Source organism: Argentina silus (assembly GCF_951799395.1).
Source record: "Argentina silus genome assembly, chromosome: 3".
In the NCBI taxonomy this organism is placed as follows: domain Eukaryota; kingdom Metazoa; phylum Chordata; class Actinopteri; order Argentiniformes; family Argentinidae; genus Argentina; species Argentina silus.
In genome coordinates this window covers 29,928,776-29,942,998 of record NC_139657.1, presented here as the reverse complement: position 1 = coordinate 29,942,998, position 14,223 = coordinate 29,928,776, and the positions used below count along the sequence as shown (strand labels likewise).

The 14,223-nt window shown below is 41.0% G+C and overlaps 1 protein-coding gene across 1 annotated transcript; it reads left to right on the top strand.

Moving 5' to 3' along the window:
• Nucleotides 1-329: 329 nt before the first annotated feature.
• LOC310801555 (general transcription factor II-I repeat domain-containing protein 2B-like) lies at nt 330-1,613 on the top strand (the record flags this gene model as incomplete). Its single annotated transcript, XM_083665625.1, has 2 exons — nt 330-1,170; nt 1,474-1,613. The coding sequence occupies 2 exons, from the start codon at nt 330-332 to the stop codon at nt 1,611-1,613; spliced, it is 981 nt and encodes a 326-aa protein (XP_083521751.1).
• Between the last annotated feature and the right edge of the window lie 12,610 nt (nt 1,614-14,223).

Sequence of the window (14,223 nt, the reverse complement as noted above, 5' to 3'; positions counted from 1 at the left end):
AGGTCGATTCCACCGCAGTGTGTCTGGTATGTAAGCAGAGGGTCGCTGTTTCAAAGGAGTACAACATTCGACGTCACTATGAAACTATGCATTCTCACCAGTTCGCAAAATACACAGGTGACGATCGCAAGCTGAAGGTAGCAGACTTGCTAAGAAAGCTAACCACACAGCAGCGAACTTTACTTCAGCCGTCCACTGCACAAGAAAATGCCACTCGGGCAAGATATCGCATTAGCAAAGTCATTGTCAGAAGTGGACGAGCTTTTGCTGCGGGTGATTTTGTCAAAGAGTGTCTGACAATTGCTTCTGAAGCTGTGTGTCCAACTCAGATGCGGGCATTTTCTCAGATTAGCCTGTCAAGGAACACCCGCCGCGTTGAGGACATGGCCGAAGACGTTCGGGGCCAGATAGCCCAAAGAGCAAGTTGGTTTTCTGCCTTCTCCATAGCAAGCGATGAAAGCACCGACATATCTGACTCAGCACAGTTGCTGGTGTTTTTGCGAGGCGTCAATGAGGACTTTGAAGTGTGTCAAGAACTAGCGGGCCTTGAAACACTGAAAGGGACAACAAGAGGTATCGATATTTTTATGGCAGTGCAGCGAATTATGGACAAGAACGGCATCACGACTGATGGAGCCCCGGCCATGGTCGGTAAGAGAGCAGGCCTAACTGCACTTGTGTCGGACAAAGTCCGTGAGTTTGGTGGCTCGATTTTTAAATACCATTGTATTTTGCATCAGGAGCAACTGTGCGCTAAAAACATCGGCCTGAAGAACGTGATGCAGGATGTCGTTGGCATTGTCAATAATATTCGCTCAAAGGCGCTCTCACACCGTCAGTTCAAAGCTCTTGTTGATGAGATGGATGCCCAGTATGGTGATGTATTGTACCACCAGGAGGTGCGGTGGCTGAGCCGTGGGAAAGTTTTACGACGTTTCTTTGAGTTGCGTGAGGAAATCAGGGTGTTTCAAGCCACAAAGAAGAACAGCATCCAAGTGCCCTCGGACAATCACTGGCTTGCAGACCTGGCTTTTCTTGTGGACATCACAGAGCTGCTGAATATCCTCAATCTTCAGCTTCAAGGGAGAGACCAGATAATCACTCAGATGTATGACCATGTCAAAGCCTTCAAGCAAAAGCTCCAGTTGCTTAGCAGACATCTCTCAACAGGTGAGATCTAACTTTAATATGTTATTGAACACACAACAATGTAGTAGGCTTGTTATTGATCACAACCATGTTATTATATTTGTGTGATGCATGCATACTTTGTGTTTGTGGAAAATGGATGTTCTATTTAAATCTAGGCATTAAATCCAATCACAGAAGCAGTATTTGTTTTTCATACTGCAGCCATAAACAAAAAAAAGTAGTTTTTTTCTCATTTGATTGATGTTTGGTATTTAATTGAAAATCAAATGAACAATCTTGCATCTTACATTGCTCCTTTTGTCTTTGTGTCTGTACATTCAGGAAATTTGGCACATTTTCCCAGCCTCAGAGAAGTTGGGTTGATGGAGGAAGACACACCAAAATACCTCGACATTCTCAGCAATCTTGTGGTGGAGTTTGACCATCGCTTTGAAGATTTTCGTGGAAATGAAACAGCATGAGCTGTTTGTGCAACCCTTTTCTGTAAATGTGGATGCAGTCAGTGAGGAGCTTCAAATGGAACTTTTGGAACTTCAGTCTGATTCAGACCTCCGTAGCAGGTTCAGAGAGCTTTCCTTACAGGACTTTTACAAATGTGTTCCTGCACACAGATATGGCAAGATCCGCAAACATGCACAGGTGATGTTATCCCTCTTTGGAAGTACCTATGTATGTGAGCAGGCTTTCAGCCTGATGAATCTTAAGAAGTCCAAACTAAGAAATGCTTTATCTGACTCTCACCTACATGACATTCTCACTTTGTCAGTTAGTCAGCTGGAGCCTGATATTGAGAGACTTTTAAAAACCAAGGACAGGCTTCATGTCTCCCACTGATAGGCCTAGCCTACTTCAGGCAGGATGTGTAGGCCTAGGCCTCCAATGTGTCAGAGTATGTTCTGCTCTGTATGATTAATGGGGGCATGTTTTGTCCCATGTTACTTTGTTTATTGCACTTATAAGTACAGTACTGATTTCTACAAACCTTCTCAAGCTGTTGTCCAATTCTACTACTATTCCTGATTTAAAAATGATTGTTCAAACCAGTGAAGAATGTATTTTGGTCCCATGGAGACATGTTTTGTCCCATGTTACTTTGCACTAAATGTCTTTGTATTTGAAGATATAGGCCCAAGGCCTAGTAATGTTCCATATCTGTCTTCAAATATTTCATAGTGCTTCAATTATTTTTCTAATTTAAAGAAGCCAGATTGACGTCAGTAATTTTTTGAACATTAATGTGAAGCACAATAAACAGTGTCATTCCTTTTTCGAAATTACTTTGTGATAGTGTTTATTTTGCACACGCATACTATATATACCCATATTTAACTTAATGTACTGCAAAATTAACATTTTGGCCCACGACCCTCCCCCCAGATTAAATTTTGGCCCTCCACTGGGAAGAATTTGGGCACCCCTGGTCTATACTGTTCATAATGCACATAATGCACATATCCCTATATTTTCTTTAATACTACTGTTAATACACTACACATACTGTACATACCTGTTTACACTGTTCATACGGCATTCCATATTTATATTTATTCTGCTATCTACCTTATGTTAATGTTAATACATATATACTGCTAGACTGCATTACCTATACAGCTCATATGCTGCTACACTGTTCATACTGTAACCTATTTATTCTGCTTATAATGCTACTGCTTACTCATATACTGCTTACACTGCACTACTTATACTATACTGCACTACTTACTGCTCATATATTGCACTACCTGTATATACTGTTCATTGCACTTTCTGCTATTTTGCACTTCTGGTTAGACGCTAACTGCATTTCGTTGTCTCTGTACTTGTGACAATAAAGTTGAATCTAATCTAATCTAATCTAATCTCATTGTTGTCCTTGCTCTAAACTTGGAATGAAATGGTAATGGTCCACAGTGAGTGTACATAACAGTGGCAATATATGAAACATGATTAGGTGAAAATTCAATTATCATGCTTGCCAGAGCATAAACAAGAGAAAACACCCTGGAGATGATAATCAATTTTAGATGATTTATTGTTGTTGCATGTTTTCTGTCCTCTACTAGTAACATGCAACTGTCCCCAAGCCACAATATTCTGTAGCTAAATGAATTTCACTCGGCAGCAATAGACAGGAGCTACAGTGACAGTGAAAACAAAATGTGATATTTGTTCCTTAGGTGGGTTATGGTGTGTCTAACAGTTTTGGCTGCTCTTTTATTGTGTTTTATTGTGATGGAACAAATCTACAAAATAATCAAAATAAACATTTTTCACATAGTTGACAATGATGAATGCAGTTTCCTACCTAGCTTAGCACCTACTGTTTCATGAAGTCACTAAAAGGTGTGTGGTCAAATCAGGGTGAAACTAATTCGTTTTTTATTTTCATGTAGTCTCATGTGTAGTTTCAGTAATAAATGTCACGATAGGCTAAATGGGGCCGTAAGCTTTTTTCAATGTGCCAGGGCTTTTTGTGTGTTGTTTTCAATGAGAAGGATGCATTTTGTGTGCTCCTCAACCATAGCAGCGTTGGGTGGACATAGCCCCTTTGTTTTGTAGGTCCACACAATATGTTCACACAGCCTACAACCTCCATCTTATATAATAAACTACTGAAAAATCTCTGACTTGGAGTGTGTTCAGGTAAAGACAAGGAGTTGAGGAAGACAAGCCTAGTATTTTAGCAATACGTTCTGCTGGATGTCTGGTGAATGACAACCCCTTTTCATCAATGTGACAAAATAATGCGAGTTGAATAAAACCTGACCACTAATCTTGTTAAATACAGCAGATTAAAAATAGACACTATTAGCAAAAAGGATTGTCTGGAAGTTGGTCAAGCCAAGAAGACTGAGGAAAGGAGCAGAAGATATAGAACAGGGTGACGCAAGCAGAAAAAGGTAGGCTAAATGACACCATAGAAATAAGGTTAGACCTTTTCTTATATTAAATGATTTACATTGACTAAATTGACACAATTCTGAAAGTAATTGTGCATGGTACACCAAAATTATTTTAAAAAAGTGACATTGTCGCCATCTCACACCCCAATAATTATCTTTAATTCAAACTTTAGTTTTTACATACAGATGAGCCCTGGGAAAATCTAAATGAGCCGTCAGCTGCACTCCTCTCTTTAATATTTAGTTTTTGTTTGGTATTGCATAGTCTTGCATAGCATTGTTCTCACGTCTCTTTTAGAGGTCTGAGGAATTATAGATGAGCAGATCTGGCTTGGATTGAACTGGACGGAGCGATGGGAGAATGTGCCCGCAATTTCACTGGATGTTACATTTCAACAACCCTCCCCCCACATACCATAGAATTTGTTGTTATGTGCGTCATCTTTTCTGACTGGTAGGACTACTACTGCAGAGTTGTTGCCTATGCTAGTTTGCAACAAGAAAATGGAAGATAACCTCAAGGAAAAAGGTTTTTTTGGAGCTCTGCCCAAGCAAGATATTTGATTGGTTTAACGTGCGGCGAGGCGTCACTCAGGTTTCCACCCTTTTGTAGGTACTTCGTGCAAATGTATTGCATAACCTCGTTGAGACCAGGTTTTCCTAGTTCAGGAAGCCTGGGGAAATCCTTCACAGCAAGAAGCTACAAAGGGGTGGAAACCTGTACAGGATTATTACAGGGTTCAAGAATAACGCTGAACATACATTACTGTATAAATATGCATAATACTGCCATACATCTTGACCTGCAGGGGTAGAGCTTAAACTGACTGTACCTTCCCACACCTTACCCCCCCCCCCACCTGAATCTGCACTAAAATACACTTTAAATACACTATATATATATATATATATATATATATATATATATATATATATATATATATATGTATATATATATATATATATATATATATATATATGACTTATGTTGGTGATTACAGTTTAACTTAAACCCTGTAAATATGTATATCAACCATTCAATACTTCAATGTATTTAACTTTTAACACTGTACAGTATATGTGTAGATCAGTTATTTATCCACTGCACAGCCTTTTATACTTTGTGTTCTTGTACTTTGTTATGTGTTTGCACTTTGTCCTTTGTGTTGTGATTATGTGTCACTGTTGGCTGCAACATTGTAATTTCCCCCGGGGATCAATAAAGCACCTATCTATCTACCAGAAGGGATGTATTGAAGGGGGAGTCATCAATGCTGCCCCCCTTTCTTCAAATGACTCTTCCCCTGAAGGGGCAAACGATTGTGATCTCTTTGTGATGTGTTACACGCCCTTGGAAGGTATCAAAGCTGTGGTGTCATCAGTAAAGCATTGATAGGATGAAGTCTCATTGGTTCCCCTTACAAACAGCTCCTAATTTAAATATTGTGGGAGCCTGGTCGATGAGGCACAACAGTGGGACAACCAATGAGAATAGAACAGGCAGAAACAGGGGTTGCGGTGAAATCAACTTCGGGCCTTTATTTATAAGGTGCGGGGAAAAGGGGGAGGCAAAAGGCAACTCAAAACTCAAAAGAAACATTTTTCTATGCGGTATTTGTCTTGTAGTAATTGTATACATTCACCAAACACTTTATTAGGAACACTATACTAATACTGGGTTGGGCCTCCCTTTGCTCTCAAAACAGCCGCAATTCTCAATTCAAGAATCATGGCATTGATTCCACAAGATGTTGGAAACATTCATTTGAGATTCTGGTCCATGATGACATGATTGCATCATGCAATTCCTGCAGATTTTTCAGGTGCACTTTCAAGCTGCGAATCTTCTGTTCTACCACATCCCAAAGGTGTTCTATTGGATTCAGATCCGGTGACATGGTGCATTATCATGCTGGAAGTAGCCATAAGTCGATGAGTAAATTATGGCCATGAAGGGATGCACATGGTTAGGAACAATACTCAAATAGGCTTTGGCATTCAAGTGATGATTGATTGATATTAACAGGCCCAAAGTGTGCCAAGAAAACATTCCCCACACCATTACATTACCATTACCTCCACCATGAGAAAGTGTACAGGTGTTCCTAATAAAGTGGTCAGTGAGTGTATGTTTACAGTATTATTAAAGCCTCATTTGATTACATTTATTTGACCATTCTTGCTCTAATTCAGCACAAGCTCGACAATTCTTTGCACATAGTGTAAATTACATTCCTTGGAGTCAGGTTATGAATATTAAGATATGCTTTGCTATTAACAAAATACAGCCACATTTCCTTGCCAAACCTTCGCAGTGTAACTACCAAGCTTTTTTGCCAAATCTGTGAAGACACCAAGCATAAGAAAAGACTAAACATCGGTTTCAAAATTAATTTATAAATCTACTTCAATGTTGCTATGTTCCTCCTTTATACCTTGATGTAATTACATTAAATAAATTGTTTGACATGTTAACATGACTCCAAAGTTGTCCACAACATGAAATCCTGACTGGCATCCTTTTTTATGGAATGACCCATGTGCGTTAGAAGAAAGAAGAACATACTGTTCACACAATACTGTTCACACAACCTTTATTTCCCACGTTGCCTGACTCTCACAAGCAAATATAAATAAGCTGCGCCAAGGCAACCGCACTTACAGTGCAGTTCTCCGAGGCAGAATTCATTTTCACAGCTGGAGTGATGGGGAGACCTTGACTTCCTCCCTGTGGTCAAATGGATTCCCACATTGCATGTCTCTGCTTTCGTCCCTCTCCCACTGGTCCCGCATTCCCTGCAATTGATTAATGTCCCTCCTGCCTCTCTGTGTGTCTCTGCAGACCCCACCATCACACTCCCCTCCTGTCCCATGGAGCTGTCCCGAAGGCTGTTATCTCCCTGGGTCTATCATCCTGTTACAGTTAGACGCAGGGCTATGCAACGCAACTGTGGTCTGTAAATAGACATGCATGACCAAACACACACAGACACCACATTTGTCAAGCACCTATTTTTCCATGCCAAAAGACAAGATGATAACTGACTAAATAGATATACAGTGGGGGAAATAATTATTTCATCCCCTGCTGATTTTGTTAGTTTGCCCGATTACAAAGAAATGAGCGGTCATAATTTTTATGGTACTTTTATTTTAACAAATAGAGACAGAATATCAACAAAGTCCAGAAAAAAACACATTATATAAAGTTATAAATTCATTTGCATTTGATTGAAGGAAATAAGTATTTGATCCCCAAGCAAAACATGACTTAGTACTTGGTGGATATACCCTTGCTGGCAAGCACAGAAGTCAGACGTTTCTTATAGTTGGTCACCAGGTTTGCACACATCTCAGGAGGGATTTTGGTCCACTCCTCTTTACAGATCCTCTCCAAATCCTGAAGGTTTCAAGGCTTTTGCTTGGCAACTCGAAGCTTCAGCTTCCTCCACAAATTTTCGATAGGATTAAGGTCTGGAGACTAGCTAGGCCACTCCATGACCTTAGTGTGCTTCTTCTTGAGCCACTCCTTTGTTGCCTTGGCTGTATGTTTTGGGTCATTGTCATGCTGGAAGACCCATCCACGACCCATCCTCAGTGCTTTGGCTGAGGGAAGGAGGTTCTCGTCCAAGATCTTATGGTACATGGCCCCGTCCATTGGCCCCTCAATGCAGTGAAGTCGTCCTGTACCCTTAGCAGAGAAACAACCCCAAAGCATAATGTTTCCACCTCCGTGTTTGACGGTGGGGATGGTGTTCTTGGGATTGTAGCATTCAGCATTTCTCTCCCTCCAAACACGAAGAGTCGAAATTTATGCCAAAGAGTTCAATTTTGGTCTCATCTGACCACATCACCTTCTCCCAAGCCTTCTCTGAATCATGTATGTGTTCATTGGCAAACTTCAGATGGGCCTGTACATGTGCCTTCTTGAGCAGGGGGACCTTGCGGGCACTGCAGGATTTCAATCCGTAACGGTGTAGTGTGTTACCAATGGTTTTCTTGGTGACTGTGGTCCCAGCTGCCTTGAGATCATTACCAAGCTCCTCCCGTGTAGTTCTGGGCTGATCCCTCACCCTTCTCATGATCATCCTTACCCCACGAGGCAAGATCTTGCATGGAGCTCCAGGCTGATTGATGGTTATTTTGTATTTCTTCCATTTTCTAATAATTGCACCAACAGTTGTCTCCTTCTCACCAAGATTCTTGCTGATGGTCTTGTAGCCCATTCCAGCCTTGTGCAGGTCTACAACTCTTACCCTGATGTCCTTTGAATGTTCTTTGGTCTTGCCCATGGTGGTGGAGAGGTTGGAATGGAAAAGATTGATTCTATTGACAGGTGTCTTTTATAACCATAACAAGCAGAGATTAGGAGTACTTTTCCTAAAGTGACAGGACTAATCTGTGTGCCTCATGGGCATATAACCGGTCTGTATGAGCCAGAATTCTTGCTGGTTTGTAGGGGATCAAATACTTATTTCCTTCGATCAAATGCAAATTAATTTATAACTTTATATAATGTGTTTTTTCTGGACTTCTTTGTTGATATTCTGTCTCTATTTGTTAAACTAAAAGTACCATAAAAATTATAGACCGCTCATTTCTTTGTAATCGGGCAAACTAACTAAATCAGCAGGGGATCAAATAATTATTTCCCCCACTGTATGCTTACTATGGGTCAATGGGTTAATGAGGCTTGCTATGGGTTAATGAGGCAATACAAACATGTGATGGGACTAAAATGTAAAAATGTTGTGCCCCACGACTGATGTAGCACCTCTCTATAAAGGGAGAGTGATGAGAAGCCTGTGAAATAAGCAAGATGTTTATTCATAAAGTTTTTACTATGACACTCTGGTTGTATCTGTTTTACAGTGCTGTGTCTGCGTTGCGCACAAGGGAGGGCTTTTGTCTTTTGTCTTACCTTCTGTGACCAAAGAGAAAAATAATTTGGGCGCCAATAGGCTACTATGGCATTAACTCTATTGATATAAGACGCCTTCACTTCAAACAGAAATTTCACCAATAGGCTAAGAAAAAATATTTACACACACTATAAACCTAGGTTTCCCCAACTCTGGTTTCCGTATTGATATAGGCCAAGTTTCGGTATTAAATGATACTGCATAACAGACTTCAGTCAATAACGCATTACTATTCCCAAATACCTACTGCATTAGATTACACTCCTACAGCTGCATTCATAGGCAGACTTAAAAGTAATATAAATAGCCCATAGTTTTCCTCATTTTGACAATAACCAGACTAAATCATTATTTAAATAACAAAAATATGACTAAAACTTAAGGCTATTTTAGTCAGAATTACTAAGACTACAATAACACACACACACACACACACTCATTATCACACTGTGTGTGTGTGTGTGTGTGTAAGGGCACAGCCAGAGAGAACAGGTAGTACTATTCTGCAGAGAGTTGTTGCCTATGCTAAGTTGCAACATGGAAGAAAACCTGAACTGAATTCGTTTTTTTCCTTTACTCGGCCCAAGCAAGGTATTTGATTGGTTTAACGTGTCACGAGATATTGCTCATTTCAAACGGGTTTCCACCTCTTTGTTTCCACCTCTACTTTCTGCAAAGGATTTCCCCAAACTTTCCAAACTAGGAAAGCCTGGTCTCAATAAGGTTAGGGTAAGGGTAAGTTGTCAGGGGAAGGCAAACATTACCATTAGCAACCAGAATTAGCAAACAAAAACACTAAAAGCACTTTTGTCAAAATTAAAGCTTTTTCAGGTTTGTAATCTAAAACTAAACTGAAATTGAATTGTCACTGACTACGCACTGTATTTTCCATCAAATGGTTTTAACTAAGAAATGTTTTGTGGTGTCCTAATGACAATTAGGCATGTTAAATGGTTGCTCCTGTATGTGCTCCTCTTTCAAATGAGGTGGTTAAATGCACTGCATTTCCCAAGTTACTGCATTGCAGTTAACTTTACACGACTCTGTACACACATGCACACACACGCGCACACACACACAAAACAGATTTATAGAAGCCATTGATTGCGATTCATTGTAAAGGTTGTTTTCTTTGTGGTCCTCCAATATAAACAACTCTAGTCAGCAGAACAGTAGTGCTGTTAAATCTTTGATGAGGCATGAATTAAGAATGGTTGGATCCCAGTCCTAGAAAACAATCTGGTCGAGTCACTGCAACTGTATTGCTTTCCCAGAGGAACTCAGGATGGTTTCTTGGAAAGGGTTTTAGAAGTTGCAGGTCATGTAAGAGCATGAGTGTAAGTATAATAGAATAAGTAGCATATCAGTCTCAGGCCTCGGGGAAGAGCACAGTCATGCACACACACAGACAAAGGTGTAGTTGAAGGCCTAGTCATCGGGATCCAGAGGAAGGAAAACAATTGGAAAATGAAAATGTGTATTTTCAACTCCCCTTACAGTTTTAGAGCAGCTTGTGATTTCCCATGGGGTAGACTTGGGGCCTTGGGGCGGGAGTCACTGATGTGGCCCCCCCCCTCCACATGAGGGTGAAGGGAGGACTGGCTACAGGCGGATTGGGATAGGGGTGTTGTGGTCGATAAGTTGGAGAGGGTGTTGATGCTAGTTTCAGTCGATAGGGAGAACTGGGCAACAATTATAAACACACACCCACCACCACCACCAAGCTCAGACCGCACACCACTGTCTGCTTCATACCTTTGACCTATTTATCTCTCTGAGGTAAGACTTAATATATCATAAATAAAATCATCAAACCCTTTGCCTCCCATACTGATGATGCTGCAGAGGCAGACCTTTTCTCCGTTACATTAATTCCATGTGGTAAAAACATGAAAGGAAGAAAAATATCATGCAGGCTCCATTCAGTTTGGTCACCTATTCTTATCTTTGCTAAATTTTCTTGAGGCAATGCTTATCATACAAAAGAAGAATATGCACAGTAACTGCGGTGGCTGTCAAACATGGGGCGTTTGCTCCAATAACATTTGATTCTATATACTACAAAGTGCAACGGAACACTGTAACTGTAGCACCTAGACTCTCACTCAAATAAGTGTCATAATGGCCTGAACTTCCACTGTTTCATGTCCAAGTAAAATGGGTCAGTAAAAATGCTGTATAATTGCTATAATTTGTAAGAAACTGTGGGAATATAAAACACGATAATGGCCACAGAATTATCTACCCTGAAGTTCGACATTGAAATGATGGCTGGCTAGCTCCGAGTGTACCTGAGATGAGTATGAGAAAGGCTTGAACCTGATATGAACACATGCTTCACCACTTTATTATTTAGCGGAGCTTGATTGTGGTTGCCTGTTGCAATTCGCTGGTAAAGTAGAACGTCACTGGAGACGTTCATCATACAGTATATGCTGGTAAAGTGATTGCATCACAATCAATGAATACCATGAGAACGAAAATATCTGGAGACAAACAAAGCAAGCTTCTATCTCCATAGGAGACTGTAAATATAGCTATTTAGATTGTTGTGTGTGATAAAATATACAGTGCCCTGTGTAAATAATGGGACAGTGAAACATGTTCTCTTCTTTTGGCTCTATACTCCAAAATTTGGATTTGAAATCAAACAATTACCAGAAGGTATTCTCAGCTTGTATGTGATGGTATATTTGTACAAATTGGTTTCAAAATTCAGAAATTACAACACTTTTTAGACATAGTCTCCTTATTTTAGGCCACCAAAAGTAAGGGGACAGATTCATAATAATGTCCAAATTAAACACTCATGTTTAGTATTTGGTTGACCATCCTTCATATGCAACTGCTTGAAGTCTTTAACCCATTGACCCATTGTATCTTCATTGTATCTTCCCTGGTGAAGCTCTGCCAGGCCTGTACTGCAGCCATCTTCAGTGGTTGTTTGTTTTGAGGACATTAAGTCTCCTCTTCAGCAAATGAAATACATGTTAAGTTAGATTTGAATATGGAGATTGACTTTCCACTCTTTTGCCATGGAAAACTCCCTAGTTGCTATGACAGTATGTTTTGGGTCATTGTCCTGCTGTATGATGAAGCGCCATCCAATACGTTTGGAGGTGTTACGCACCTCGGCCCAGGTCTAGGGGATGTGTGAGGCACGTAAACATAGGACACACGCAGACAGTTACAACGGAGTGAGAACAGTGGAAAACAATGACAAGGAGACAAGGGGAACAGTGTAATGATGATTTATTGTACCAAGACTAAGGATAGAAGGGGGGGAATTGTGCCTAAAGAAAGAACTAAAAACAAGGTAGTTCCTAAACTAAGACTAACCTACATCTAAGAATGCCGCTAGACACAGTCTATCGCCAACACTCTAAGCTAACCAAAAACACAACAGATGGCACCTGCCCCCAACTAACTAGTGTATATACTCAAATGTGCATAAATGTATACCCATGGGCTGCTCTCACCTATACCACGTCTCTCCTGTAACTGGACTGAAAATACAATGGATGAATTATGAAGGAATGAGGTCTGAACAGAGAATTGTCACAATTAATTTATGCACAATCTGAACAGACAGACAGAGACAAAAGGATCTTGTGAGGGGAGGAATTGCAGGGTTTAAATACGTCAGGGCCGTCCTCTGATTGGCTATGGAGATGATGAGGAATGAGGTGCAGCTGAACCAAATTGATTGCCAGAATGCCTCAGAAGGATGGAGATTGGTAGAGGGACGGAAACAACAGAACACAAGACACAACCGAAACATTAGTAACAGGAGGCATTTGCTTGTACTTGGGCTCACAAGATGTTTCTGTACACTTCAGAATACATTCTGCTGCTGCTGTCAGCAAGTGAGCCAGTTCCAGTGAAAGCCGTATATGCTCAAGCCATAACACCCCCTCCACTAATTTCTCACATGAGGTGGTATGCTGTGAATATTGGGCATTTCCTTTTTTTTTCTCCACACTTTACTCTTGCCGTCACTGGTACATGGTAATCTTACTACTTACTACTGCAGAACTGTGGAACTAGACTCAAGATAGAAAGGAAGGGTAACCGCCACCGTTCAGGTACGAGCCAGTTATCTATCTGGCTAAAAACATCGCCACTTCTAGCATCTCTAGCTCAGCATTTCTAGGTCCTACGTAGTCCCTCTAGGCCCCTACCTACAATGAGAGCTGGATAGCACTGTGCCATGGGTTCCACTCAACTGAACCGCTCCATGTCCTGAGACTGCCCCCATCTAGTCCCATGACCCATGGTCTAACCTGAGCGCTAGACCTAAAGTCTCGGCTAGCTCAACTCCTAACCAAGAGGCACCATGGTCCATTGCCACTAAGGGAAAGTTTAGTGCTGGTAATGGGGTCTCTCTTGCCCATCCCCACCAGTGTTATCCACAGTCCACAGCCCGTTGCTCCGAGCTGTGAAAAGACACCCGGGCCCCTAGCCAGGGGCTGCCAACTGCAGCACCAGGAACCTAGGCCGCAATCCCCGCCTCCTCCTCCGCTCATCATTGGCGACTCTGTTGTCAGGGACATTAAGTTGAGGTCGGCAACGACTCTGCTATCCAGGCTCTAGAGTTGCCGGTTTGATGTCTTAACTCCCTGCCTTGCTGACACAGAATCCCATGGTTAAAAAACTAACGCTAACGTCATACACATTGGCACAAATGATGTCCCCCGGCAACAATCTGAGCGACTTAAACATGACTTTATGGATCTTTTAAATTTAGTGGGAAAGATATCTTTACATTGGGTCCCATCCCCACAGCGTTTTAGTAGACTTCTTAGCCTCAACTCTTGGCTCCAGATGCAATGTGAAAAAATGTTTATTGACAATTTTAATCTTTTCTGGGAGTGCACTGGGTAACATCATTAGAAAGCATAGTGTCAATTTCCACAGTTATGCTGATGACACACAATTGTTAATTTCTGTGTTTCTTGATACAAGCCCACTCAGCTCACTGGAGAAATGTCTAATAGATATAAAAGTATGGATGTCCCAGAATTTTCTCCAACTGAATGACAAAAAAACAGAGGTTGTTGTGGTTGGACCAAGACCTCAAAGAGATACACCGTCAACAAATCTGGAGCATCTGGGCCTATACTGTAGTCGGGAAGCCAAGAACTTAGGCGTTATTATAGATAATGACCTAACTTTTGAGCCCCATATAAGAAATGTCACTAGAATTGCCTTTTTTCATTTAAGAAACATTGCAAAGGTCAGACCCT